This window comes from Lissotriton vulgaris, chromosome 6, assembly GCF_964263255.1.
Source record: "Lissotriton vulgaris chromosome 6, aLisVul1.2, whole genome shotgun sequence".
Classification (NCBI taxonomy): domain Eukaryota; kingdom Metazoa; phylum Chordata; class Amphibia; order Caudata; family Salamandridae; genus Lissotriton; species Lissotriton vulgaris.
In genome coordinates, this window is record NC_141694.1 from 648,033,094 (window position 1) to 648,060,510 (window position 27,417).

Consider the following 27,417-nt stretch of genomic DNA (forward strand, 5'->3'; position numbering starts at 1 on the left):
GGTTATTAGATGTTTTTTTTAGTATCAGTATGAGTGTCTGTATGGTTTGGTGGGGGTATTACTTAGCACATAGATGCATTAATGACTGACTCACTGTTTGTATGTGTTTTGAAGACAGCATATGTGTTGGATTGTAAGGGTGGATGACTGTGTATATGTGTGTGTTAGTGAGTGAATGACTGTCTCACTAGTGTCTTTATCAGTAACTAAATATGTTTTATTCTAGTATATGCGAGTATTGATGTATATAAGTGAGTATATGTGAGAGTGAGAGATTGTAAGAGTTCCTGTTTAAATAAATATGTGTTTCTATAAGTGATTGTTTAAGAGATTAAGTATGTGTAAGTTTCCTTAGAAGTAAGGTGGTAGTGTGTGTTTAGCTGTATATGCAAATAAATGGATGTTCAATAGTTTATTTGCATGTGCGATTATGTGTGTGAGTAACTTTTGGATGACTGTCGGTGTGTAACAGGATGTATAGGTGTTTCACTACATATGATGAGTGAATATATGTATGAGTGACTATATAGAACTGTTGCTGAATGAGTGGATGTGTATATAGATTGTGGTATTACTGAATTGGTTGTTGTAACTGGTATGGGTATCTGAACATTTTAGTTTCTATTTTTGAATATGTGTTTCAAGGGTTACATTACACTGAAAGGAGGTCTGTCACAAAGATGGTTTCATGAGTGATGTCACTGACCATGTCATTTGTGATGTAATATGTGACGTCATCAGCAGTGCATTGCAGGCGCGCAAGTTATAGTGAGTCTAACTAACTATAACGTGGGAATTTCAATGGTTTTATGTCAGTAAAATTTCCAGCTAACTATAACTGGTGTCAAACCTATGGTTTTTTCTGTGAAAATATATATATATATATATATATATAATGCATTTATTTTATAACTTATCTAATACTGGATACTGTATTTATTGTGAGAGATATACTCCGGTGTCACAATATATATCACAATTCAAAAGCTTTTACCATCTTATAGAGCATGCCATGACTGCTTTACTGACCTTTCCTCAGACTTAAGAGTACAAAGGAGCACTTATCTCTAAGGATGTAAGAGTACCGGAGAATCTATGGTGATCAAAGATATCGCTCAGAAACCAACCACTGTACCAGAAACCCAGGATAAATGCCAATTCTTGGCACAACCACCAGCAGAGTTGATAACCAAACATTAGGAACCATTCACACACTAGAACATTATCAAGACATTTATCAGAAGGTGGGGGTTAATACTAATTCACTTTTGTCTATTTTCAATGATTGAATTATGTGTTGCTTGTGACAGGACAACGTCTGAGCGTGTGTTGAGATTTTTTGTTTTTTTGACTCAGCTTGTTTAGAAATACATTACCAGTGAGACTGTCGAAGAAGGTCATATCGCCATCATCTGCAGCCATAGTATCCATCCTTTACGATTGTTCCATTGCTGCAAAAAAAAAAAAAAAAAAAAAAAAAAAAGGAAAACGTTGAGAAATGACTGCAAGTAAAAAGACTATTCACAAATTTTTGGCAGACTTTGGGAGCTAATTTACAATTGAAACCTCATCTTTGTTGATCAAGGCAACGCTCAATTAAGTTACTTAAATAAACACGCACTGGAGAGTACCTATTTCATATAGAAAAAATTACCTGAAACAGTTTCTTGTCATCATTCAGTGCCACTAATTATGTTAACAGAATAAAAAAGACTATTCCATCCCAGTGTATGGTTCTGAGTCTGATAGTATTTTTCACACAACTTATATCATCGGTTGATCAATAATGATATGACCCTCCGTTTGGCCCTCAAACTCAAGCCATCACATATTGTGGTGTTATCTTACTTACTCTTGCCAATATCTTAAATTACTAGGGGTGTGGAATTTCATAAAATATCCACTTGTCCATGGGTCAAGTTGCATCATAAATCTACTTGTCCTGTAACAAAATCCACGTATCCCTTTTGTGCCATGTAATGCGGCGACAAGTTGTCGCAGCAATCTCATTATAAAAGAGCTCGGATTTAACCTACTGATTATGCCAGGGCTCATATCATAGTAGCATTTGAATACTAGCAATTCCCTTCTATTGCCGTGTTTCTGCATATATACATACTGGGGCTGAAGTTAGTGGTTAGCAATAGTTCCAGGGTCGGAATGCCATTCGGAGTCTGTGCAAACCTACTAACATACATGTTTTAAGGGTTTCACCAACTCTCCTCTAATCTTTTCCTATACTGAGAAAGGCTGAAAATGTACTCCGGACAATGGCAGATGTAAAACTTCTTCCAGGCTAGGGAAAAAAGTGGTTGAAGAGAAAGTGAACTTGCAAACACTCAGATTTTTGCATAAGCAAATCTTCATTAGGTATATATGCTCATATGCAGTTCACATATTTTCTAAGAGTACGATGTCTTGTCCTACTTCTCTAAATTCTTGTGAATTCACGAATGCCGTATATTTGCACTTAATGCAAGGACATACACCATGGGTACACTTTTGATACTCTGTAATAATTGGGTTCCTAATTAGGTCTAGCTTTAACCATGACCTTTTGTGTTTATTAACATCCTGTCTATCGGCTGGATTCACTGTGAGCGACAATATTCTGCTCTTTCAGAAGGAGCATATCAGCACACAAAGTAGTTTTGCTCAGTACCAGGAACTACTGTGGCTATGTGTACTTTTTGAGACCAAAAACTATTTTTGCTTTTGCCAATGTTTGTTATGATGGTGAGGGCCCAGCAGCTCCCACATCAATAAAGCGTTACAAACACCATTCCAAAACAAGCCACGCACTGACAAAACCAAAAGGCTGACGAGCAATTTGAGACCTATGGATTTTCAAATGTTTGTTTATTTTTAAGTTTCCTATAATCTTATTGAAACTGGCTTATTTTCCTTTATGAATATTTTTGGGACATACTAGCATACATCAACACGCCGCAAAGCAAAGGTACCTAAACGTTTACAGTACTTTTGCTAAATCATTCTATCCTACATGCATTTTTGTTGTGAACATTTTATTTTGAAAGCAAATAATCATCAATCTTCCTTTTAAGCTTCTGCAAAAATGTGCATCTTACCAGAGAGCATTTTGGGAGCATTATACATAGCCTCATATTGGTAAACTTTTAAAATGTGTGTACAACTTTTTGTACAGAACCGCTGTGAGTAGTGCAGTCGGAACTAACTACATTTACTTTGAGTGCTCACTTTATTAATAAAGGCTTTGCATTAATGAACCATAAAAACAAGTCTGAACAGAAATATCACATGGATACAAATATTACCTTAACTAAAGACAATGACCCATAATGCGGTACTGTAAACTGGCAGCCAAGCGGTTTGTGCTGTAGGGGGTTGGGCCTAATTGTCACAAGGACAAAATGCACATGAAAGCTTGTTGCCCTTGACCCCAAACAATATGTCCTCGGCATCGGACTATACCCTGAACTAATTTTTCCAAGACTGATCCTAAATAGGTGATTTGACAACAAAGTACCTAGAATACCATAGACCACAGGAGTATAGTGCATACCTTCATTAGGCCCAATTCACCTAAACTAACAGAAGAAATTAAATTGATTAACAGTCAGATTGTGATAGAGGAAATATCTAATGCAATTAAAACACTCAAAGTAAAAAAAAGCCCCGGGCTCTGAAGGGTATACAGCACAATTTTAAAAACATTTTCCACCTAGGTTATCCCTCTAATGTTAAACCTTTTTACCCACTTTGCCAGTACCGGTCAAGTCATAGACACACCAGTGGAGGCCTTCATAACATGTGATCTTCAAAGAAGGGAAAGATGCAATGCTACCAAAACATTACACACTAATCTCATCTGTAAACTTAGATTGCAAAACATATGCTATGATACTTTCCTCCAGGTAATTGAATGAGGCAAGATGGCGGACGTCTGGACAGCAGTGTGAGCTGGCCACTTAATCTTTCCTGCTAAGACCGGCTCTTACTGCGATATAGGAACTCCAGTTTGTGAGGGGAACAATTGGTTAAAGGGAGAAATAGACATTGTCGAAATTTCTTACCAGTCTGGTGTTCGGCTGGATGATTTGGAGTGAGTAGCTGTTACTGTGGGGAGTCCCGCTCTCATACCGTCTGGCGTCCCGGAGTGCAAACAGCTCGGCAACTGTTTCTCTTTTTCGGGCTACGTCAGCAGAGGAGACCGGTCTCCGATAACTCTGGAAAGTAAGCAACTACTGGTGCTGTCGATGCCGCGGATGGAGGAAGCTCTGAAGCCGCGAAAAGTCGCTCCATTGCTGAGACAAGAGGCTCTGGTGATCCGTTCTTGCCCAGCTTTGACTGAACCACGACTCGCGGTAAGCAAACTTTACCTAAGTTGTTTAAGGCACAGACTATCTGAAGCAAATAGGTGGTAATGCGGCCGGTGGCACAGGCTTATCTCCCTCAGTAAACACAAATGACTCAGCTCTCTTGGTGCGAGTGGAAACGGCGGAGCCGGCTGCCCTGAATCAGGATGGCAGTACTGGTGGGGACGTGGCTGCTGCTCGAGAGATCCCAATTCAGGGGGAGCAGCTTGTGGTGACGACTGAGCCTGGTGGTATCGTGGAGTCTGTCCCCTCGGGAGACTACACAGCTCCTACACAGCAGTCCCAATGCATTATGAGAAATTAAGTCCCCTTACTTGATGATCAGGATATAGGGGTTTTGGACACAGGTCATCAAACTAGTATGGCCGCCCTGAGAGAAGGTAACAAATCTATCGGAAGGGAGGAGGATGTTATTGACAAATTCTTCTCTCTATCAGATCATTCTAGCTCCTCAGAGGTCAACAGCAGGATAAAGATTGGGCTTGTGAAGGGAGCGACACAAGCAGCTTACATTGGGAAGAAGAGAGTGATAAATCTCTGCATAATCCTGAGACAGTAAAGAAACTGAGAGAACCTTCCGCCTTCCCCACATTAACCGAAGGGGATCATGACTTGGGATTATTCTTACTCGCCAGATCTGGGAGAGGGGGGTGGGGGGGAATAAAGGAAGTGGAGAAATATCTGCAGATCCTGGCATTAAGCCTAACTGTTCTGAAGAAATTACACTGTCCACAATATATCAAGTAATTATGGCCCACCGGGAGGAAAACAAGTGCCGAGAGTTCCCGGACACAAGGTGCCTGTAGAAAATTGCAAAATTCCATCCGTAGGATTGCGAAGAAGTGTTCGGACTTCGCAACAAGAATAGGAGAAGCAGAAGCCATGATCTCCCAGCTGGAAGACGACCTGGGCATGCATAAGTATAAGACCGAATCAATGCAAATTATGAGAGATGATACCTTGGCAAAGTGGCTGATCTTGAAAATCAGGCTAGGCGAAGCACTTTGCGAATTTTAGGTATTCCAGAGGGTAAAGAAGGTTTGGACGCCCGTCAATTTGTAATTGAGCTTTCTGAAGAGGCCGTCCAGATTTACAGTAATGGGACTGGAAGACTCAAATCCAAAGGGCCGATCACCTCCCTTTTAATCAACGTAGAGTGTGGGGGCATTCTGATAATCGCCCAGGTGCTATTCATATTTCCCTTAACAACTTTTTGGCCAGGGAATCCTTGTATGATCTTGCTAGGCCAGATAGGAAAAGGGCCGGGAAGGGGTGCAATTTTTTTGCACGCCCTGAATTTTGGCAATAGACAGTTGAAAAGCACTGGCTTCTCCGTCAACTTATTCTGGAATTTCGGGCAAAGGGGGCTCAGGTCTCTCTGCTGAATCCAGCAAAACTCAAGGTGGTCTCTCATGGTCAAGCGCAGTATTTTCTATCAGAAATTCTGGCAAAATAATTTTTATTGTCACTGAAACAATCTTAAAATCCTTTGAATAGAAGCTGTGTCTTTTGTGTGATAGCCAGTTCAAAACTGCTTGCCTAAATTTTTTTAACTTTAAGGACTATAAGAATTTTTTCTGTCTATGAGTGATTCTCTGCTGGACCCTTCTTGTCCCGAAAAATTTCCCTCTTTCCGATTCCCCCTTATTTTTTTTCCTACTACATTTTGACGTCATTTTTGATGTTCTTAATTGCTTTTTCATTTGTCACGCTGTTTTTGGTTAAAGGTCTAGCGGTGTGGAGGAGGTGGGTGTCCAAGCTCAGCATCACCAGGGACGGTTGGTCCCATTGCCTTTTGTGGTGGAGGGTAGAAGGGGGGGGGGGGTCTCTATTAGGGGTGGGTTGAGGGGGGGTTACAGGGGGAGGGGGACACGGGTATATTTTCATATGTGTAGTCATGGTAAACACTGAAATCTTGGCAATAATCAACATTTTGGATAAGTGTTCTTCTTTTGTAACTTCTTTAAGAAAAATTGTGGCAAAGTGCCTGTGTTACTATGTGCGATTAGCAGAAATTCTCAGATATGAAGGATAGAAACAATTGTATTCAAGTTTTCTCCTTAAATTGCTGTGGCCTTAACAATAGAAAAAAGACGGGTATATTAGCAAAACGTATTAAATATATGCGGGTTGACATTCTATGTCTTCAGGAAACTTAAATATCTCCTGGAATAATCGAGGCTGGTTAAAGGATTTGGGACTTGATCTCCTCACATGTACCCGACAAGCTACTAACACCCGCGGTATAGCCATAATGGCAAGGCATGGCACATTAATGAGTAAGCGTGTGAAGGTAGACAATCTAGGTAGATGGGTAATTCTGGAAACAATTATTATGGACACACCATACACTATTTGCTCTCTCTATGGTTCAAATTTAGACAATCCTACTAGCCTAGGTTTTCTGAATATTGAACTTGCCTTATGGCCTACTCAGATAGTCCTTTGCAAGGATTTTAATATCCATCTGAATAGTAATTTCAATCTTCATAGTAATGCTCCATATCTGGGCAGGAAGGGTCAGACTTTCAAGACTACAGAGGCTTTGTCAGGAACATGGTTTTGTAGATGTTTGGCAAAGACAACGACAGGCTGAGCCAGGGTATACGTATTTATCCGCCCTCAACGAAAATTTGTATGATTAAAATATTTTTTTGTCTCTAATTTATTAACAGGAAGGGTGAACTGTGAGCTTTTCCCTAGATTCATATCGGATCATACCCAGTTAGTAATCCAACTCACAGTTTATCGCTCAAAACAAGCTGTGACAACCTGGACATTCGACAGAAAGTTACTACTAGACCAGGAATATAATAGTCTGGGACGCCTTTAAGGCTGCGGTGAGGGACAATACCCTTAGTTTCTCCTTATATCGACAGAGGGGGATAAAAGAGGTGATGAACAACTTGGTGGGTCAGCTTAGGGAAGCAGAGGAAGAATTAATTTGGGTAATTGGAGATTTGCAGAAAAGAGAGGAATGTCAACAGGAGATTGCAGCCGTAAGAACCAAGATTTATTGGTAGGAATTAGCTATCAAATGTATTCAACATCTGGCAGATATATACAAATTCGGTGAAAACACTGGCAGATTGTTAGCTAAACGGCTACAACAAAAGGAAGTTTTTAATAGAATCTGCAGAATAAAAGATCAAAAGGGGCAGATTCAAATCTGCCGGCAAGCGTCCTGGAGGTTTTTCAGGAATTTTACCAGGAGCTCTATACCACTGAGAAGGATGCCCCAACTCTCTGACACATTGGACTGTGAAATAACACTGTTGGTGCACGGTACACATGGCTAATGTTCTTTTACTGTAACACGGTTTGGTCGGGCAGGCGGCTACGCAAGGGGGGGTGGGACTCTTGGGGGGAGGGGGGCGGTGATTAATCCTACTGTTTCTGATATTCTGAATGGGGAAGTTCTCATGTTCTTATTACACATTGTGGAGGATGATGTAGCTTAATTGATGATGGCAGTAGACTCTGGATGACAGAGCTATGCCTACTATGTGTGTTTCAACAATAAAATCAGTGTAAAAAAAAAAAAATACTCCAATTCATTCCCTATTAGTAGAGGAACCCGCCAAGGCTGCCCCTGTTCTCCGTTATTATTTTCAATATATATTTACCCTTTTCTTAGTAAACTAGATGCCAATTTGCATATTAAAGCGGCTACAGTCAATGGTGTTGCGTATAAAACACTAGCCTATGCTGACGACAAAGCCATTTTTACGACTAACATAAGATCTGCTCTTCCTGCAGTGTATGACCTGGCAACACAGTTTGGCTTGGTTTCCGGGTATAAGTTAAATGCCGACAAGACCCAAGTCATACATTCGGATACCTCAAAAACGTAAAATATTCCAATTGTGTCGGCCGCAACGTATTTGGGAGTGTAGATCACAGCTGCAGTTGGGCAGATACCAGAGATGAATATACTGCCGATTATAAAAAACACTGATCAGACACTTGCAAGATTACATCATCTGCATCTCTCATTGTACGGACAGTGCAATGTCATTAAAATGTTGATTTTCCCTAAATTTGTATATTTGTTTCGGACCATACCCCTAGCATTCCCGGCTTCTTGTATTTCTAGAGCAGAAGAGTATGTACTAGATTTCTATGGGGATATCATAAAGCTGTAATGTAATGTAATGTATGTATACTTGTAAAGCGCACTGTTACCTCGTTACGTGGCGTACTGGCGCTGTATACCGCTGGGGAACCCGTCCTGGCTTTCCCTGTGAGAGGGCACCCCCAAGGTGAAGCCAGGCATCCCCGGCGCTGCTGGGGCCGTTGTGGAGATTAAGCTAGCTATTGCCCAGAGTTTCAGAGTGGGACTCATGGTTAGTGTAGGCACCTAGGCGAGAATTATCGAGTCCGCGGACATTGACCCAAGACCCTGCCACGTCGGGAATTGAACCCTGGTCCCGGGCCGACTTCTGCTTCAGGGTCTGCCGCATCTAACCAGTGAGCCACACTGGTTAGAAGGGCAGCAAAATGGCTAATTATTCCAAGACTCATGGGGGGCAGGGGACTAACTTCTTTAATGTTTTATCATTTGGCAGCTCTATTACAACAAATAGGGTTACTGCTGGTCGGGGCTAAGGCAGTAGTACCTGAACCGATCAGACCTACTATCTATGAAGTTTTACTAGGAGAGGATGCTCGATATTGCTTACTCAAAGTTATCGAACCAAGCTATTACAAGAAAACAAAATTTTAAATCGTTCAATCTGTCTACGCCATTTGGAAAAAAATGTAACATTGGCTTGATATATCAAAAATAAATACTTATACCCCTCTGTTTTCATATGGGCTTTTACTGCCAATATTTCAGGATCAGATAACTACTAGCTGGGGGTCTCTTGGAATTAATGTTCTGGGGGATTACTTTAGTGATGGTCAAATCACTTAATTTTTTAAATTACAAGAAAAATGTGGGCTCCCCCTGAGCCTTTTTTAAAAGTTTTTACAGATTAGACGCTTTTTGGTTAAAACCTTGGCACTGGGGATGGTCAAGTTTGTGGAAATACCCCTGGTGGGCACTAAAGCGACTAGGTCCCGGATTGGGAAAATGTATCCAACGCTGCTATCTGCTCTTCCTGATGATCAGGATATCCATGAAAGATGGGACAAGAAATTTGGACAGGAGGGCACTGATCTGGAAGCATCTCTGGAACTAGCAATTCAGATTTTAAAAACTGTTAGCTTGAGGGCTCAACATTATATGTCAATTTTGATCTATATAACACCCCGGGGAAATTCTCTAAGTGGTCTGGGTCACGTGAGAAATATTGTAGCCGGTGTGGGGCACTGGCTGCTGATACGATCCGCATGTTATTTGTGTGTCCCAAGCTGCTTAAATATCTACAAGATATTGAATTATTTTTTGGCTAGATCCTAGGGAAGGCAATCTCGATAACATCTGGTCTAGTGATCCTGGGGATAGATCGCACTCAGAATACGGCAGGTTGGTCTAGATCGGAAACTGGCTTAGTTTTTATTGCAATGGCCACTTTGAGAGCAGGTATTACATCTCAATGGATTAGTCCTGATCCTCCCATGTTTATAAACTTGAGAGCTAGGTTAATCGCTATATATAGCATGGAATCAGCGGTATACAAACTAAAAGGGCGTAGGAGACACAAAATGGGCAAGAAATTATGGGCGCCAATAACTAGTTGGATAGGATGAATAATGCTTTTTTCTCACCATAGTGGTCATTACTATGTATTTTGATTTTGCTTAGTCAATTGGAAATGCCTGTTATTTTTCTATAATTTCTATTTTCTTCGATCAGTCGGATCAGAGATGTGTGGAGTGGGGGCGGAGTGCAGACTTTTGCATCTATTCAGAAGCAATATCATCTGCATGACAATGAACACTTTCGGTATCGCCAGATTAGACACGCCCTTCTTGCCCACCTACCTCCTGGCATCGTGCCACCGGAGACCTCCCCCCTTGAAGACCGGGTACTGGATGGTGATCTCCCAGAAAAAACAGTCTCCATGATCTATAAGAAGCTGACTAATAATATGGCGGATCCACTGGGGAGCGTCCGAGAAGCATGGGGGGAGGATGGCTTGGAGTAGGATGACGAAGACTGGGTGAAGGCAGTCTCCTCTCCCAAGGTAGTTGCGGTGCCGATGAGGCTTAGGCTGGTGCAACTTAAGATTTTGCATAGGTCTTATATTACAGGGATAGACTGATGCGGATGGGGAGAGAGGCGAATAGTGGAGAAGTGTGGCTCAATGGTTAGAGGAGGCAGACCATGAAGCAGAGGTCAGACCCGGGACCAGGGTTCACTTCCCGACGTGGCAGGGTCTTGAGCCCAAAAAATGTCCACGGACTCGATAATTCTCGCTTCAGTGCCTGCTCGAATCACGGGTTCACACACTGCAACTCCGGGCAATAGCTTGCTTAATCTCCACTATGGCCCCCTGCAGCGGGATGCTTGGCTTTCACCTTGGGGGTGCCCAGTACGGGTTATCTCACAGGGAAAACCAGGACAGGCTCCCAAAGCAAGCGCTTAGAGACCGTTGGTGATAATGCGCTATATAAATATAAATTACATTTACATTTACAATGGAGACTGTGGGAGGGGTTGTGGGGAGCTGGGCACTTTCATGCACATCCTCTGGCATTGCACTGAGGTACAGGATTATTGGAAATACATACATGATGTGATTAAGGATGTGCTGGGGGTGGAGGTATGTCCGGAGGTCCGTAGAGGTGTGTTGAATATATGGGAACCCACGGACCTGAATGGATATCAGAAACAGTGGGTGACGTTGGCGTGTATGGTGGCGAAGCGTAACATTGATCAGCTGCGGGAAGCCAGCCAGTCGCCCCACCCTACCAAACGGGCCCAAGACCTAGACTGGTGAATCTTTAGAGAGAAGGCTGTGTATGTGGCCAGGGGTTGTCCGGAGAAGTGGGGGAAGATTTGGGGAGCCTGGAATGGCCACCGCGGTGATCTATGCAATCCACCAACGAGACCTATCACGGCTGAAGTGCTGGAATCCCCTTGAGCCCCAAAATTCTTTATAAATGTATTAGTGATTTTGTACGATTGATGATTCTACCCCTGTGAAAGTGTCATATGCCATTCACCTGATGCTTGTTTGATATTGTTTTATGTGTTTTCATTCAATAAAAAGATAATTTTTTAAAAAATTCTATTTTCTTCTAATAATGATTTAGCAATGATTTTGATGTATGTTGAACCATAACTACTGATATAAAAAAAATTCAAAAGAAAAAAAATGATACTTTACTCCAGACTACAAAAATTCATATCTAAACTCCTTCATCCAGCAACAATACAGGAATATTTTTGTCACATCATTTAGAAAGCCAAAATCTTCAACACCCCTTCAGTTGCAATCACATCAGCATTTGACAAAGTAGATTGGTACTATTTAGAATCATTCTTAGGAAATTTTATTTGGGTGAACGATTAATCAAAATGATGATGAAACTATATTACAACGCGGTTGCTAGGGTTAAAGCCTGTGGCACGATTTCCAACCTCTTTTCTCTAAACCAAGGAACTAGGCAGTGTTGCCCTTTTTCACCTTAACTCTTACTCTTGGCGCTAGATCAATTTCTCCATAAACATAGAGAAAATACAGACAGACAGCTGGTGTATTTGAAATTATCACCATAAAAGTAGCTGTTCATGCAAAATATATTTTAATTATCACAGAAGATGCCCCCTCTTCCATTACTGCCTTAATGATATCAACTAGGGGCTTCACAGTGGTATAAGATTATTTTCTTATTAAACACTAATCTGAGGTTGAACTTTTGAATAATCACAGAAAAAGAAATATTGTGAAATTCCGTCCTCACATGGCAATCTGGTGGCATCAAATACTTAGGGATTGAATTCTCCAATTACAACCATTTCTTTTATGGTGGGGAAGAGAGTCCCTTAAAATTATGATTACTCCTATAGTCAGCCCTTTAATCAGTATTTCCCACTGGCCATCTCCAACTACTTTTTATCTAAAATTGGCACTACCTTTAAGAAATTATGGCGGCAGAACAGAAAACCAAGAATTTAACTCAAAGAATGTAGGGTTCCTAAGGATATGGGGGGAGGTGTTAGTATTCTTGTTAAAACAAGGCATTAAATGGTTCATTGTTGAGTCAGACTACGTGCCAGCATTGGTGGTTTGGGAAAATCGCTACTGGATGCTAAACCCATTTGCTCATATCTAACAATGAAAAACATTTACCCTTTCCATTCTAAATACATCATGAATAATACAAAAAAAACTATACTGAGAATGGACTTCCATTCTAAAATAAGGATATGCAAATCCAATCTGACATCCATGTGGATCAACGCTAAAATTATAATTGGACGACAATCAGTTATGTGGACTGACTGGTAAAAGAAAGGAATCAATCTGGTCAACCATTTATTTGCTGGGACCTCTCCACTCCCCTTCCCCAGTTTACAATGTTAATGTTAATGGGTGACTTATATAGCGCACGGCTACTCCAAGGAGTGTCCCGGCGCTTTCTGACCCATTACTGAAACAAAGGAGAAGGACAACAGAAACAAAGCAGAGTTACTAATGAAAAAGCCAGGTTTTCAAGGCCTTTCTGAAGGCAAACAAATTGGGAGTATGACGGAGATCAACGGGAAGGGAGTTCCATAATGTGGGGGCGAGATATTTAAAAGAACGTCCACCTATTCTGACTTTCTTAATAGGAGGTACAATTGCCAGGCCAAGATTTTCCGACCGGAGAGATCTGGTGGGCTTGTAGAAAGAAATCCGTTTCTGAATGTATGAGGCCCCTACCTGATGGAGTGCCTTATGGGCCAGAGTAAGTGCTTTGAATATGATACGCTTCTTAATAGGAAGCCAGTGCAGGGAGGAAAGCAACTCAGATGATCTGGCATGCCGGGGTAGGCCGAAGATGGCTCTTGCTGCAGAATTTTGAACAACCTGGAGTTTGTGCAAGAGATAGTCTGGCAATCCCAAGTAGAGGATATTTGAATAGTCAAGCCTGGAACAGATCAAAGCTTGAACTGTCAGCTTCCTGTGGGCCAAAGGGAGCATAGGAAGGAATTTGCGCATCATTTTTAATAGACCAAAACAGGTGCCCGTGAGGCCTGTGATCTGTGTTTTCAAGGCAAGGGTGTTATCAATTTTAACCCCGAGGTTTTTAGCGACCAAGGATGAGGAGGAAGGGGGGGGACATGCAAACCGGCCACCATTCCTGCCAAGGTGGTTCTGCCTGACAGCCGAAGAGCACCTCAGATTTATCTGGGTTGCCCTTGAGGCTGCTTCCCTGAAACCAGTTGAAGACAGCCCCAAGGCAACCACGGATGCTCTCCCCGTCGAACTCCATGCCCTTCTTGCAGGTGAAGAGGAGCTGGGTGTCGTCAGCGTAAGATATGATCTGGGCACCCATTGACTCCGCCAGTACCGCCAAAGGAGTCATGAAGATGTTAAAAAGGGTCGGGCTCAGCACCGACCCTTGTGGGACTCCGACATCCATAGGCGGCACCTCGGCGGAGTACGGGGGGGCCCAGACCACTTGTCGACGACCCGCTAGGTAAGATCTCAGCCAGCTCAACACCGTCCCTCTGAGACCGATCTCGTGAAGTCTTCTCAAGAGGGCCTCATGCGGGACGGTGTCGAAGGCCGCCGACAAATCCAACAACACCAGCATTGCTCTTCCACCTGCGTCGAGCACTTCCTTAATGGCTTCGTTAACTTCCAAAAGAGCGGTCTCAGTGCTCAAGTTGGAGCGGAAGCCAGATTGGGTAGAATGGAGTAACCCATGGTCTTCAAGAAAGGAAGAAAGCACAGAATGAACGTGCTTCTCGACGATCTTAGCCAGACTGGGCAGGAGAGATATGGGCCTGTAGTTTGCATGTATCTCAGGATCGAGGCCTGGTTTTTTTTTTAGAAGGGGGACAACCATAGCCTTCTTCCAGGCTGGTGGAACCATGCCACAGGACAAAGAAAGATTCAGGATCGGGGAGATTAAGGAATTCAAAATTTTGGCGTTCCTGGCTAAAAAGCTCGCCGGACACGGGTCAAGCGGGGAGCCCGATTTAATCCTGAGTAAAAGATCCAGGGAATTAGATTCCAATAAAGGAGGAAACTCCGATAGAATGGGGCTAGAATCAGGAGATAAAGACGTCAGATTGGAATCGTGCAATGATGCATTAGGGGTAGCTGGGGGAAAAGATTCTTGAATTAATTTGATTTTTGTATTGAAAAAGATGGCCAGCTCCTTTACCCAAGGTTCTGAGAACTTATGCTGAGCTATGCTGGATTTGGGAGAGATAAACTCTTTAACAATGGTAAAGATTTCTTTACTGGAATTTGATGCAGACTCAATTCTATCTGCAAAATAGTTCTTTTTGGCCTCAAGAATGTCAGAATGATAAGATTTAATAGATAATTTATAGGCAGACTTAGCTTCTTGGTCATAATGCTTCCGCCAGAGTCTTTCGGCTAACTTACAATTACGGCGTGCCAAGGCAAGTGACTTTGAAAACCAAGGAGCCGAGCAGCACTTAACAGATGAAGGGGGGATTGAAAGAGGAGCAAGATCATCGAGCCTTTCAGTTAGCCATTCCTGGAAGGCTTCAAGATCCCTCTCCAGATGGCCAGATAGTGTACAGGGATAATCCTGAAACGCTTGAGCAAGATTCTCGGGGGTAATTTTATGCAAAGGTCTTCTAGGATGCCTAAGGTGGTCTGAGTTAGTATAAGATGATTTACTTTTACCCTGAATTAAAAAACTGATCAGAGAGTGGTCAGACCAGAGAACAGGGGTGGACTGGGGCATAATAAGAGGAAAAGTGGAGAACACTTGATCAAGCGTGTGACCCTTATCATGAGTCGCGCTTGAGATGTAAGGAGTTAGGCCGAGAGGAACAGTGATGTCCTTGATTTTAATCGTTTCACTGTCCGACTCAACGTCCATATGGATGTTAAAACCTCCTAACACTATACAGTTTTCCACCTTCAGGCAAAAAGCAGTGATAGCAGATTGAAGGTCATCAAAGAAAGAACCCCGCAGACCCGGAGGTCTATAGACAAGAAGCCCAGAAAAGGATTGATGCGGGGAGAGTGCAATGGAAAAGGCGAGGGATTCGCAGCCAGATATAGGCAAGGATGGAATAATTGTGCAGGCAAAAGATCTTAAAACTGCAAGAGCAACACCACCACCTTTTCCCACTGTCCTATCCTGTCTATAGACGATATAATCTGGCGGAAAAGCTGCCGCGATGTCAGGATTCGACGACTCGCAGAGCCAAGTTTCCGTGAGCAAGAGACAGAGAGGTTTCTCAGAGGTAAGTAGCTCGAAGATGTCTAAAGCGTGCCTATGTAGAGAACGAGTGTTAAGCAGTAAACACTTAAACTGTTTAGGCGGAAGTGGACGGAAACTCTCAGAGGCCCGGTAAATGTTAGGGAACCAACCACAGCCTGGGCAGCAACTTTTACCCTTGAATCGGCCAGGGAAGACATACCGACAGGAGGCTGTATTGTGATTAAATGATAATAGATCCGCTGCAGAGTAAGTGAGCCTATGGCCAGAGCCTGCCGCCGCGCCGTCCGCTGCCGTGACGCGGACGGGCGCAGACGGGCAGGACTCTGGCACGACTCCGGCGCAGATCCGGCGCGCCCGCTGATCGCGTCCGCTGCGCGGAGTCATCCCTGCCCGTTTTTATGACGCTGCAAATCGCGTCAGGAAGCCCAACCCTACCCAAGATGGCGGCCAAAAACCGGAGCCTGCCCTCGGCGTCAACACTCAGCCGAGAGCAGGTCCGGTGCTAGAAGGGAGAGGGTGAGAAGGGGGCTAAAGCGCTACAAGCGCAGGGGGGTCACTGCACAGAAATAACAGTGATAAAACCACCTTTAAAGCACAATTAAAAACGAAGTGCAAAAAAGCGAGTAACAGTTTTAAAAACGAGTACAATAAAGGGGAAAGGCAAGAGACCTCCCGGCTTCCACCTCAGGAGGGGGAAAAGCGTGCAGAGTCAGAAATTACCTGCACTCGCCCTCTCGTCCCTTTTATGACGCTGCAAATCGCGTCAGGAAGCCCAACCCTACCCAAGATGGCGGCCAAAAACCGGAGCCTGCCCTCGGCGTCAACACTCAGCCGAGAGCAGGTCCGGTGCTAGAAGGGAGAGGGTGAGAAGGGGGCTAAAGCGCTACAAGCGCAGGGGGGTCACTGCACAGAAATAACACAGTGATAAAACCACCTTTAAAGCACAATTAAAAACGAAGTGCAAAAAAGCGAGTAACAGTTTTAAAAACGAGTACAATAAAGGGGAAAGGCAAGAGACCTCCCGGCTTCCGCCTCAGGAGGGGGAAAAGCGTGCAGAGTCAGAAATTACCTGCACTCGCCCTCTCGTCCCTTTTATGACGCTGCAAATCGCGTCAGGAAGCCCAACCCTACCCAAGATGGCGGCCAAAAACCGGAGCCTGCCCTCGGCGTCAACACTCAGCCGAGAGCAGGTCCGGTGCTAGAAGGGAGAGGGTGAGAAGGGGGCTAAAGCGCTACAAGCGCAGGGGGGTCACTGCACAGAAATAACACAGTGATAAAACCACCTTTAAAGCACAATTAAAAACGAAGTGCAAAAAAGCGAGTAACAGTTTTAAAAACGAGTACAATAAAGGGGAAAGGCAAGAGACCTCCCGGCTTCCGCCTCAGGAGGGGGAAAAGCGTGCAGAGTCAGAAATTACCTGCACTCGCCCCCTCGTCCCTTTTATGACGCAGCAAATCGCGTCAGGAAGCCCAACCCTTTACAAGAGCACTACCTGTTGGAAAACCTCGACTTCTACAAATTTCTAAAACTTAAGGTTTAAATATTTAAACACTCAATTCTAAATAAAATAAAGACCCATCACTACCTAACCTTATTGGCTAGCTTATGTAATGCTGACCATTTGGTTTCAAGAACTAAGATTGATAGGAAGAATATTTACAAATCTCCTTTCATAAATAAGTAGGGCTCCAAGTTTTATGGTATTTATTTTTTTCGTCTATATTTATTTTTTTATCATTTTATATGTATTTATTGACATTTTATTTTGTCGCAAGCAAAAACAGAAGATGAAGCTAGCATTTTTTCAAATGTATTTCAATATGCAATGCGCTCTTGGTCGTTACAGGTTTAGATAGATTGATGCAATTGGGCAAATGGGTACTGCTTTTAATAAAGTGTCACATGGCCCATAGCCATTAATCTGCTAACATTACTCAATCTTTATTTTTTCTCTACAATAGAGCTGTTTGCACTCCTATTTGTATTCATAAGAATAATCCATCTTCCTCTTCCCTTTGTTGGTCTCGTCTCTCCTCGGATGGCACATTGTTACATTTCATATTTTACTGTCCTAATGTTCTTACATTTTGGAAAATCCATTTGGTCTATATCTTCCAAGATATTTCATTGCAATATACCATTATCAATTCAAAATGTATTTCTTGGATCTATGTCTACTGATTTTCCTGACGTTACACCAAGTTTGAAACTGTTTGACCTTTTTATTTCCCTTGCATTTAAAGTGATTCTAACTTGTTGGAAAGATAATTCCAAAGTTTGCACATTAATGTGGTGGAACCTTATTTGTAATGAACATAGAATTTCTACTGCCTCATCATCAACGTTATCTCAGAAAATCAAATCTGATTTATTTTGGATTCCCTTCACTTCTTTTTTATTCTCTCACCCTTCCATATCTTAGTTCTTTATATTCCCCAACCCCCCAAGTTTCCTCTTTTTTAGGTCGAGGACCTAAAGGCTGCGCTTGCGCAGTCTCCGGTCGGAGATTTCATGTTTTTTAGACGGGGCTTGAACCCGCCTCTCTCCTCCATTGGCTGGCTTCCTAAACGGAGGCCAGCCATTGAAGGAGAGGGGCATCACTCCAATCAAGCCCCGTCTCTTTCGGATTCGGGGGCGTGTTTTTGGTGTTCTTTCCACCTGTGACGTCATCCGTCACTCAGAAGCCAAAAAACACGCCCCGAATCCGAAAATTATCGGATGTTTGCGGCCACCATTTTTGTTTTGTGCCGTTTTACTTGTTTTTCTTCTTCCGTTCCCTCATTCTGGTTCTTCAAGCCCCTTTCCCTCGCCCTCTTCTCTTCTAGTTTGCATTTCTCCTCATCCCTCGGTTCCTTCTCTCATCTCTCCGCCCCTCCTCGGTTTCCTCTCTCTTTTCTCTTCTCCTCTCCTCTCCTCTCCCTCTCTCCACCGTCCTCTCCCCTCTCCCCCTCCCGCCTTCTCGCCTGCCCCCCCTCCCTCGCCACAGTGATTATGAGCCGGAGGCTTCGGCTGTTCGATCTGAGCCCAGCAGCCCCTGCTCCTCTGCCTGCACGGGAGAGAGGGGCTGAGGGAAGCGTCTGAGGACAGGCGGACGCGTCTGCAGGTGAGCCAATGAAGCAACAGGTACAGCCCCTCACAGGGACGGGAACTAGCCCCCCGCACTCCCCCCGCCAGCACTGGGGAACCAGTCTATCCCAGCATAGGTGCACGCGACCCTACCCAAGCAGGAGACCCCGCCAGGAGTCACAAGACCCCCCACACCCTTAACCCTCTAAGTCGTCTTCCCACCAAACCCCCAACAAGTAGCAGGGAGATCCCTCGGCGGAGCCGCGCCCGCTCTCTGACGGGAGACACCACTGGAATCCATCAGCAGCACAGCGGGAGACCCGCCACCTTCTCTCATCTCTCCGCCCCTCCTCAGTCTCTTCTCTCTCTTTCCTTCTCTTCTCCTCTCCCTCTCTCCGCCGTCCTCTCCCCCTCCCGTCTTCTCACCTGGCCCCCCTCCCTCGCCACAGTGATTATGAGCCTTTAAGTCGCCTTCCCACCGAACCTCCAACAGGTAGCAGGGAGATCCCTCGGCGGAGCCGGGCCCGCTCTCCTATGGGAGACAACACTGGAATCCATCAGCGGCACAGCGGGAGACCCGGCACCCATCCCCGCCCCCACCCCAGAGTCTGCCATGGCTCACCTTCCCTGCCAGGGTCCCTTCATCCCTGCTCCGTCAATCCTCACAGACCCCCCGAACACCCCCGCGCCACATCTCCTCCCCCCATATGCCCCCTCTCGCCCTCGGTACTGTGACCTGCGGGTGTTAGCCAATGTACTTTTAGTGTCTTTCACTGTCCGGTGCCGCCTGTGGATGAGCGGTTGTGTGTGTGGCTCTGAGTGTGTGTGTATGCAGAAACCGATGGATGTGTGTGTGTGTGTGTGTGTGTGCGTGCGTGTGTGCGTGTGTGCGTGTGTGCGTGCGTGTGTGTGAAAGTGCGTGCCTGCGTGCCGCTGTATGTGTGTGCGCATGGGTGAATGTGTGAATGCATGCTTTCTTACCATGACGCGAGTCTGCATAAACACATGGACGGCTGGGTGTGTGTCCATGGGTGTCTGTGTGAATGCCTGTTTTCTAACCATGGTGTGTGTGTGTGTGTGAGAGTCTGCATAACTGCATGGACGACTGTGTGTGCATGAGTGTATGTGTGAATGAATGCTTTCTTATCATGGTGTGAAGTATGCATAAATGCTTGTTTTCTGTGACGCTATGTTTTTCTGTGGTTTTGCAGTACAAGGTACTGGTAAATGCAGTGACTGTTCTTACTGATACATTGATTTTCAATACTGTAAACCAGTGGCTTGCAGGACTCCGTTTTATGTATTACAGCATACTCTGCTTCCTGTCTCTTTGTAGAATCTCGGTACATTAATAAACGTGATTGAGGGTTTGCAGCACTGATAATTTTGGGTGGATGTGGTGTGGGCCAGCAACCTTTCCCGGGCCTGAAGAAGTAAAGAATGTGGTAGTCATGTTCTGTTGTGCTGCTAGGAGTGGTGCAGTGTGGATTGAGTGGGATAAATGGTCAGATGTTGCAAACTTACTGGTCATCTCAACTGAGTGTAAGCTGCATTATCTGTTACCAGTTCTGGTTGCTACACTGGGGGAGATATAGGGCCTTTTTGTTTTCATCCAAAACGTTTGTATTGTACCTGCTTTTTTGTCTTTTTGGAATTCTGATGGATCGCTTAATAGGTGACTGGTCTTGAGTTTTTGCGCATGGCATATGTCAAATTCAATCTAATCTGTGTTAGAGACTTGTCTGTTTTTGTTTTGAGTTTTTTGGTTTCTGAGCCAAATTGTGATCCGGTTATTGTGCCCGCCGTTTTCGTCCCTCTATTTCCCTGCTTGTGATCCGGTGATTGTGCCCGCCGTTTTCGTGCCTGTTTCCCTGCTTGTGATCCGGTGATTGTGCCCGCCGTTTTCGTGCCTCTGTTTCCCTGCGTGTTTTATGCTGAGCTCTTCCACTGAATAGCTGCGGATTCAGCATCTCCTATGTGCTTGCTCCCCTGCCCCCTGGCTGTGCTTGCGGGCGAGCAATTAAGCTATTGGCATTGTAAATGACAATGCCATTTATTTAACGATTAAGCTATTGGCAATGCAAATGACAATGCCATTTATTTATGAATTTAATAAAAAAAATGTCAGGAGCAATGCCAATAGCTCTACCTTTAATAATGCCGAGACCATTGCATTGTAAATGCTTGTTTTTCTCTTCTCTCTCTTTCTCCCCTTTCTTTTTCCCTTATTTTCAAAACTTTCTTCTAGCTTCCATTTATCTTAATATGTACCCTTATTCATTTCTTAACCATAAGATGATCTCATTTCCCCTCTCTTTATTATCTCTGAATTAGATTGCTCTTCATTATAATATTTATGTTATACACTATATTATTCTACTGTTTTTTTTTATGTTCAATTGTAACTATGGTACTTTTATTATTACATCAATAAAAACTTTTTTTTAAACAAGTTTAATAAACTGAAATATTATGTAACTTCCCATTAGAAAAATTAGTGTCTGAAATCTAAAGATATTACAATTATTGTACTAAACATCTTGATATTACGTTTGCAAACAAATATGACGATCTCGGTCAATCAAATTGTAAGCCTCTATTAAATTACACGCCACTGCTAGTCCAAATTAAAACGCTGCTACTAAAATGGAAATCACTACCACTTGTGCTTCTTAATAAAACTAGATAATTAAAATTACAAAAATTTCCAAGGTTCAATTTTTCTTTTTCTGCTGCACCTTTGTCCTAAGTGCAGGGCCAATGGACGTATGCCAAAAATGCCACACAATCACATAATTATTGATCTGCTGTGTTTTCCAAATAATCCATAATCTGCTGCATAAACTGTAGATTTGAATTTAAAAGTGCGTTTCTAACTCAAACAATGCAAAAGTTACTAAAACGCTGGGTCTCGTGTTAACAGCTCAGTGGAAGGCCCTTTTGCAAAGGTTCACTGAACAACTTTGTTGCTTATTGCTATGTTTCGAGGTTAAACTGGTACTAATGTAATGAGGTGCAACCGACGGATAATAACTGTAAAATGTCAAAATAATTAAGTAATAGAAACAGAAAATGTGCAGCATAATTTAGTCGACCTGCAGCATAATGTGGCCTTCTGCTGCCAGATACTTCCAGTGGCACTGTCTATATTCAACCTTTTCAGAGAAATAGAGTCTATGATGTTAATGGCAAGATACTAGTCCTAAATTAGTACAAAGAACTTTATACTGTTCCATTGTAGAAGGACAAGGAGCACAACCACATTTTAAAACCTATTATTATGCATATTTTGCACATTTATTATATTTAAAATAGCATATTATTCAAATTTGTATCACGGTCTTGAATTAGTTGAGATTATGTTAGAGGATAACAAAGTAAGGATATTTTCAGATTAACAGAATCAAAAAAAAAAAGTCTCATTATGAGGTTATTCAGTGGTTCCTGAAAAGCAAAGCTCAGTTTTATAAGAACTTTGCATTTTTACACATTAATGTTACAACGTATTAGAAAGACCCAATATTTGAAAAACAAGTGGTCATTGTTAAGGTAGTATTAACTAGATAGAAAATAAATAGATTCTACAAAATAAATAATTTTCTGATTGGGGATAGACTGAAAATGTATGGGGTAGGGAGAGACAACAATCAGAATAGGCAAGAATTTATTTAAATGGTCTTAGAATATTATATAGCTTATCCTTAAAAATGATCTCTTGCGCTTTGGTGTATAACCAGGATTCATTAGTAACCAATTAAATTGAAAATTCTGTAATTAAAATAAGCAGGAATTGCATACAATACCCGACGAAAGTTAAGAAAAGAAATCTATTTTTAGAAATATCTAATAAATTGGAGAAAAAGGAAATATTGTTTTACCACAAAAAACATGGAGCACAATTAAGGAGCTTAATTGGTCTGTGCTAAGGTGTTCTAATTTCCAAAAAAATTCAATTTTACTCTAAATAGCTGATCTATCATTACAGTTTATTTAAACAATTATCCAGAATGCTCTATAAACTGCTTTTAAAGTGAATCTACAGACGTTGCTAATTGGTCACTTGTTATTTGGTGGTGTACTAGATTAAATAACTTTTAGCACTCCGTATTTGAATATCTAGAAATGTTATCTCAATTCAAATTCCTCAAAATTCGAGTATACCATGGATGGGGTATTACCCAATTTTGAGAATAGATGTGAGGTATAATTGGGTTTATATTTCAATGCTGGTAGCACGTTCACTAATATTACGAAAATGGAGAACGAAATTAATTCCTTTGTTTATCAACTGGCAAAGGAAAATGTGTTCAGCACAATGATGCAAAGGATTATATGCAAAGGATTATATGCAAAACAGGCATGATAAGTCAGAAGTATTTTAAACTATGTAATCAATAGAAAAGCACTATAGCACTTTAGTAACATATCCTGATATTTACTAGTGGAAAGATTGCTAATAATGACAATTTATAGATATGTGCAGATGGATAAGAATAATTTGTATTTTCATTCAAGTACTTTATTTTTTTAATTGTATTCACGATTAGCCCAATTATAAACTACTATATTACTGAAGGGACTGCATCTTTGCTCAATGTATTTAAGAAATGTAAGTTGAGTTTGGTGATAACATTTGTTTTTGTACCTCAAATAAAAAAACAGCTCAAGAGAAATATCAATCCTTTGAGGAGCGCTATTCTTGTTATTCACAGGACCGTGGAAGTAAGAAAGTAGACTCAAGCAAAGGTTCTTCACCAGGACTGGACAAGCATTTCAGCAGGAAGAAGAAGAAAGTAGAAAGGGGCAGCAAAGAAACAAGATGCCTCACAGAAAGAGTTCTATTGAGGAACAGATCATTAGAATTGTTTATGCTAAACAGAGCGACAGAAATACTCAAAACCATTCAGATGGCCAAACCCTCCTGATCGTGTGAGATTAATTGCCTGATGTATCTAAATGATAAGGCTTTGATTATAAAACTCAAATACAAATTGAAGGAGATATTGAAAGAACAATATAGATTTTGTGAACTCATTTGACTGATTCCTGTGGCATAATACGTGCAGAAGTAATTGGCCTCACAAGTTATAAATGAGGCTCCATTAGGCGAGAAGTTATAATGGGAGTACTTGCTTCATAAATGCACCAGTCACTTAAAGACCAGTATACCACACAAATGGCATTACAATTGGCTTCGGCATTATATAAAAAGCAGGTGGTTATGGATAAAGTTGCAATACCAAAAGTGACTATATTGAGATATGTACTATAAATTCAATAATATTCAAAAAACAGGAAGCACAAAAAGATCTTAAACGTATAACAGGTGAATTACAGCATCCAGGAATTGCAATAGCATGCCAATAAACGATGAATACTCCTATTAACCTATCAAGCCTGTTAAATCTTGGAGAATTGTATTAGACTATCTCAGCTTAAAGGAACATTGCAAAACATATGGAATACAGAATGCAAATAGCTGTGGAGTAATGATGAAATTAACATGCAAAAAAATAAAATCAATTTGGATATATATTGAATGGATTATCTTTTGCATAAGGAGTGACTCCATTATCTTCCTATTTTACCTCATTACATTAGATGGGGTTTAAACTGGTTTTACAAGACTCCCCAGGGTAGGAAAACAGTCTAAGAGTATTATCTGCTACAATAATTGAATTACTGAAAAGCTACTGAGAGAGTCATCTTGATGACGTATGAACAGGGCCACTGGAATTAAGCTATTGTATGGCTGCTGCGTTTTTGGCATACTTATAGATTTTCTGCATTTAGCACATAATCCATCATCTGCCACATAATCTGCAGATGTTAAGAAAAAACAGTGTTAACAAGTTTAGAAACGATGAAATAATGAAGTAATACTATTACATGTGCCACATTATTCAGCATAATTAGTCTTTTTCTTGCTACATAATTTACTCAACTGCCACATAATATGGCCTTCTCCTCCCACGTAATTCCAGTGGCCCTGCGTATGCATTACAGATGATGATTTGGAAGAACACCAACAACATGTTGACAGTATAGTTATATAGCTAACTGAAGCAAGCTATAAACTATATTTCAAGAAATCTAAAATATGTATTTTGAATGCAATATTTTTAGGATAAAATTATCTAGGAAAGGGAAAAGGCGTGTGCCTGAGTACTTAGAAAAATGTTGGATGTTTTAGCCTCCCAATTCCCTGAGTGAATTGCAGGCATAAATGGGTTCCTGGATTTTAGCAGAATGCATTTGCCGCATTGTGTGGAGTTAGACCCTTATATCAGATGATCATACCTACATTTGCCACAAATTATTGGAAACAACAACATGTGCAAATACTCGAGACTTATAGAGAGACATACTTATAACAGCCTGGATACCACTTAAGTGATAAGCGCACTCTACAAATCCACATAATATAGCAGCACATTTAGAAATAAAAAAACTCTTAATCCAGTGGTCAGATTAGTTACCAGCCAATTAAAGATATACACACAGTTTCCAATGAAAGGTAAACCGTACCAATTGCATACAAATCACATTTGTGCACTTCAGTGGAGGAGCAATTTGCTACAATACAAAAAAATACTATATGCAATACAAGCTGCAATTATTAAAGTGCGAGTCACAGCCCAAGTAAAGTAATTATAGTAGCACCAATACCATCCAACGAGAAACTAATGTAAGCATTTCAAATTTAGGTGCATTATAGATCAACTGGATACAATAGATAGCAAGTCAGGCCAGTACTAGCGTATACTACATTAAAACAATAGCATCAGGTAATTCCTGAAATCACAACATTTGTATCTGATGTTTCAGGACAGCAAGCAACAGCAACGAAACAGTGGTATTCTACGAATTGTGCAACAGTACAAAGGAAGTTTAGGGTTTAGAATTTAAAATCGGAAACATGCATCTAAAGCTCTTGGGCGAATCCACTGCACAAATTGCAGAATTAAATGCACTCCTCCTGGCCTAGCAAACCAACATTGTCATAGCCAATAGGTCTCGCATTTGGGGCCTTATAAGTGTTTAGCCAGAGCTATTGACTTTGCCAATGTCTTTAAGCTGTGCTGTAGAGAAGTGTGGCTGCTGTGCAGCATGCTGAAAAGTTATAATAAAAAAGTGTCAGAGGCCTTATATATGACCAAGAAGGCATTATGTACAACTGAACGACCATATTAAAAAAAGTATTTACAATAAAAAATGTCCTATGTTTTCTTTCCTTCTTGCAATGCTGGCAACTTGTTTCTGCCTATTCCAATGGTTGTTTGTTAAAGCTTTTTTTGAGGGGGCATAAACAATCAGAGGGTGTGTTGGCGAGGAGTGATGCTGTGGTGGTGCGGAATGATGCTGCCTGTGACACAGCGTCTTTGCTAGTTACAGTGGTAAAGAACTTCCTCCAAATGTGCAGGAGTGAATAACTAATGCTGATATTTTAAAGCAATGCGGATATTTTTAACCACACGCGTGCTTGGCACAGTAAAAGATGAACCAGAAAAAGAAGCCATAAATCAACTGTCTGTTTAGTGTGCAAAGAAGTTTGGCACACGCAGTAGTTTGTTGTTGGGTAGCTTTGTGTGCGTGTTTATAATGTCCAGGAAGCATTCAAAACAAGGAGGCACGTCTGGCGAGTGGTGTGCAATGTGCGAGCGCTTTAAGGGTGCAGCAATCCGGATATTTTAAAGCACACGCCACACGAGTGCTTGTCACAGTAAAAGAAGAACCAGAAAAAGAAGCCGTATTTCACCTGTCTGTTTAGTGTGCGAAGAAGTTTGGCAAGCGCAATAGTTTATTGTTGGGTAGCTTTGTGTGCGTGTTTAAAATGTCCAGGCACGTCTGGCGAGTGGTGTGCGATGTGAGCGTGCTGTAATGGTGCCCGTGAGCGATGCGCTTAATGAGCCATGACGAGAGAGGAAAGCCAGATGGCACCTATGCGCGTAACCGTGCGCGAAACCGCACACTTCAGGCCACATAAAAAGTATGTGGTCAGCTTTTTGAAGCCCCCTTACTAAGAGTCTTGTCAGAGCAGTGCATGAGTGCTGTCTCAGGCGAGACCTAAAAACTGACATCAGTTCCTACCTTAATTAGTCCGAAGGTAAACTATATTGTGTTAGAACATTTCCAACAAAAAGATCATCATCCTGGACTCATCCTAATCCGGATTTCGCAGCAACCACAGCACCGAAACAGCGTTCATCGCCGCCACCGATGGCATCAGGGTCATGATGGATAACGGAGAAACCGCAGCCCTCATCCTCCTGGACCTCTCGGCCACCTTCGACACCGTCTGCCACCACACCCTCTGCACACACCTACACAACGCAGGGATCCGCGACCAAGCACTGGACTGGACCACCTCCTTTCTCACCGGCAGAACCCAGAGTGTCCGCCTCCCCCCTTTCCGCTTTGAAGAAACCAAGATCACCTGCGGCGTACTCCAAGGATCGCCCCTCAGCCCGACACTCTTCAACATCTACATGGCACTGCTCGCCAACATCGCCAGATCACATGACCTCAACATCATCTCATTCGCCGACACCCACCTGATCCTCTCCCTCACCAAGGCCCCCACCACCACCAAATCCAACCTCCACCAAATGGATGACGAACAGCCGCCTGAAACTGAACTCTGACAAGACGGAGGTCCTCATCATCGGAGCCACCCCC

The 27,417-nt window shown here is 42.4% G+C and overlaps 1 protein-coding gene across 2 annotated transcripts in view; it reads right to left on the reverse strand.

Annotated features, from left to right (window-relative positions):
• The window catches only part of CASP8AP2 (caspase 8 associated protein 2), a 231,082-nt gene that overhangs the window by 191,576 nt on the left and 12,089 nt on the right, over positions 1-27,417 (reverse strand). For both annotated transcript variants that reach the window (XM_086926647.1, XM_086926646.1), the window contains exon 2: positions 1,377-1,451. In XM_086926647.1, the coding sequence (XP_086782773.1) occupies positions 1,377-1,431 (55 nt within the window). In that variant the 5' untranslated portion in view covers positions 1,432-1,451. The remainder of the gene's footprint in view (positions 1-1,376; positions 1,452-27,417) is intronic.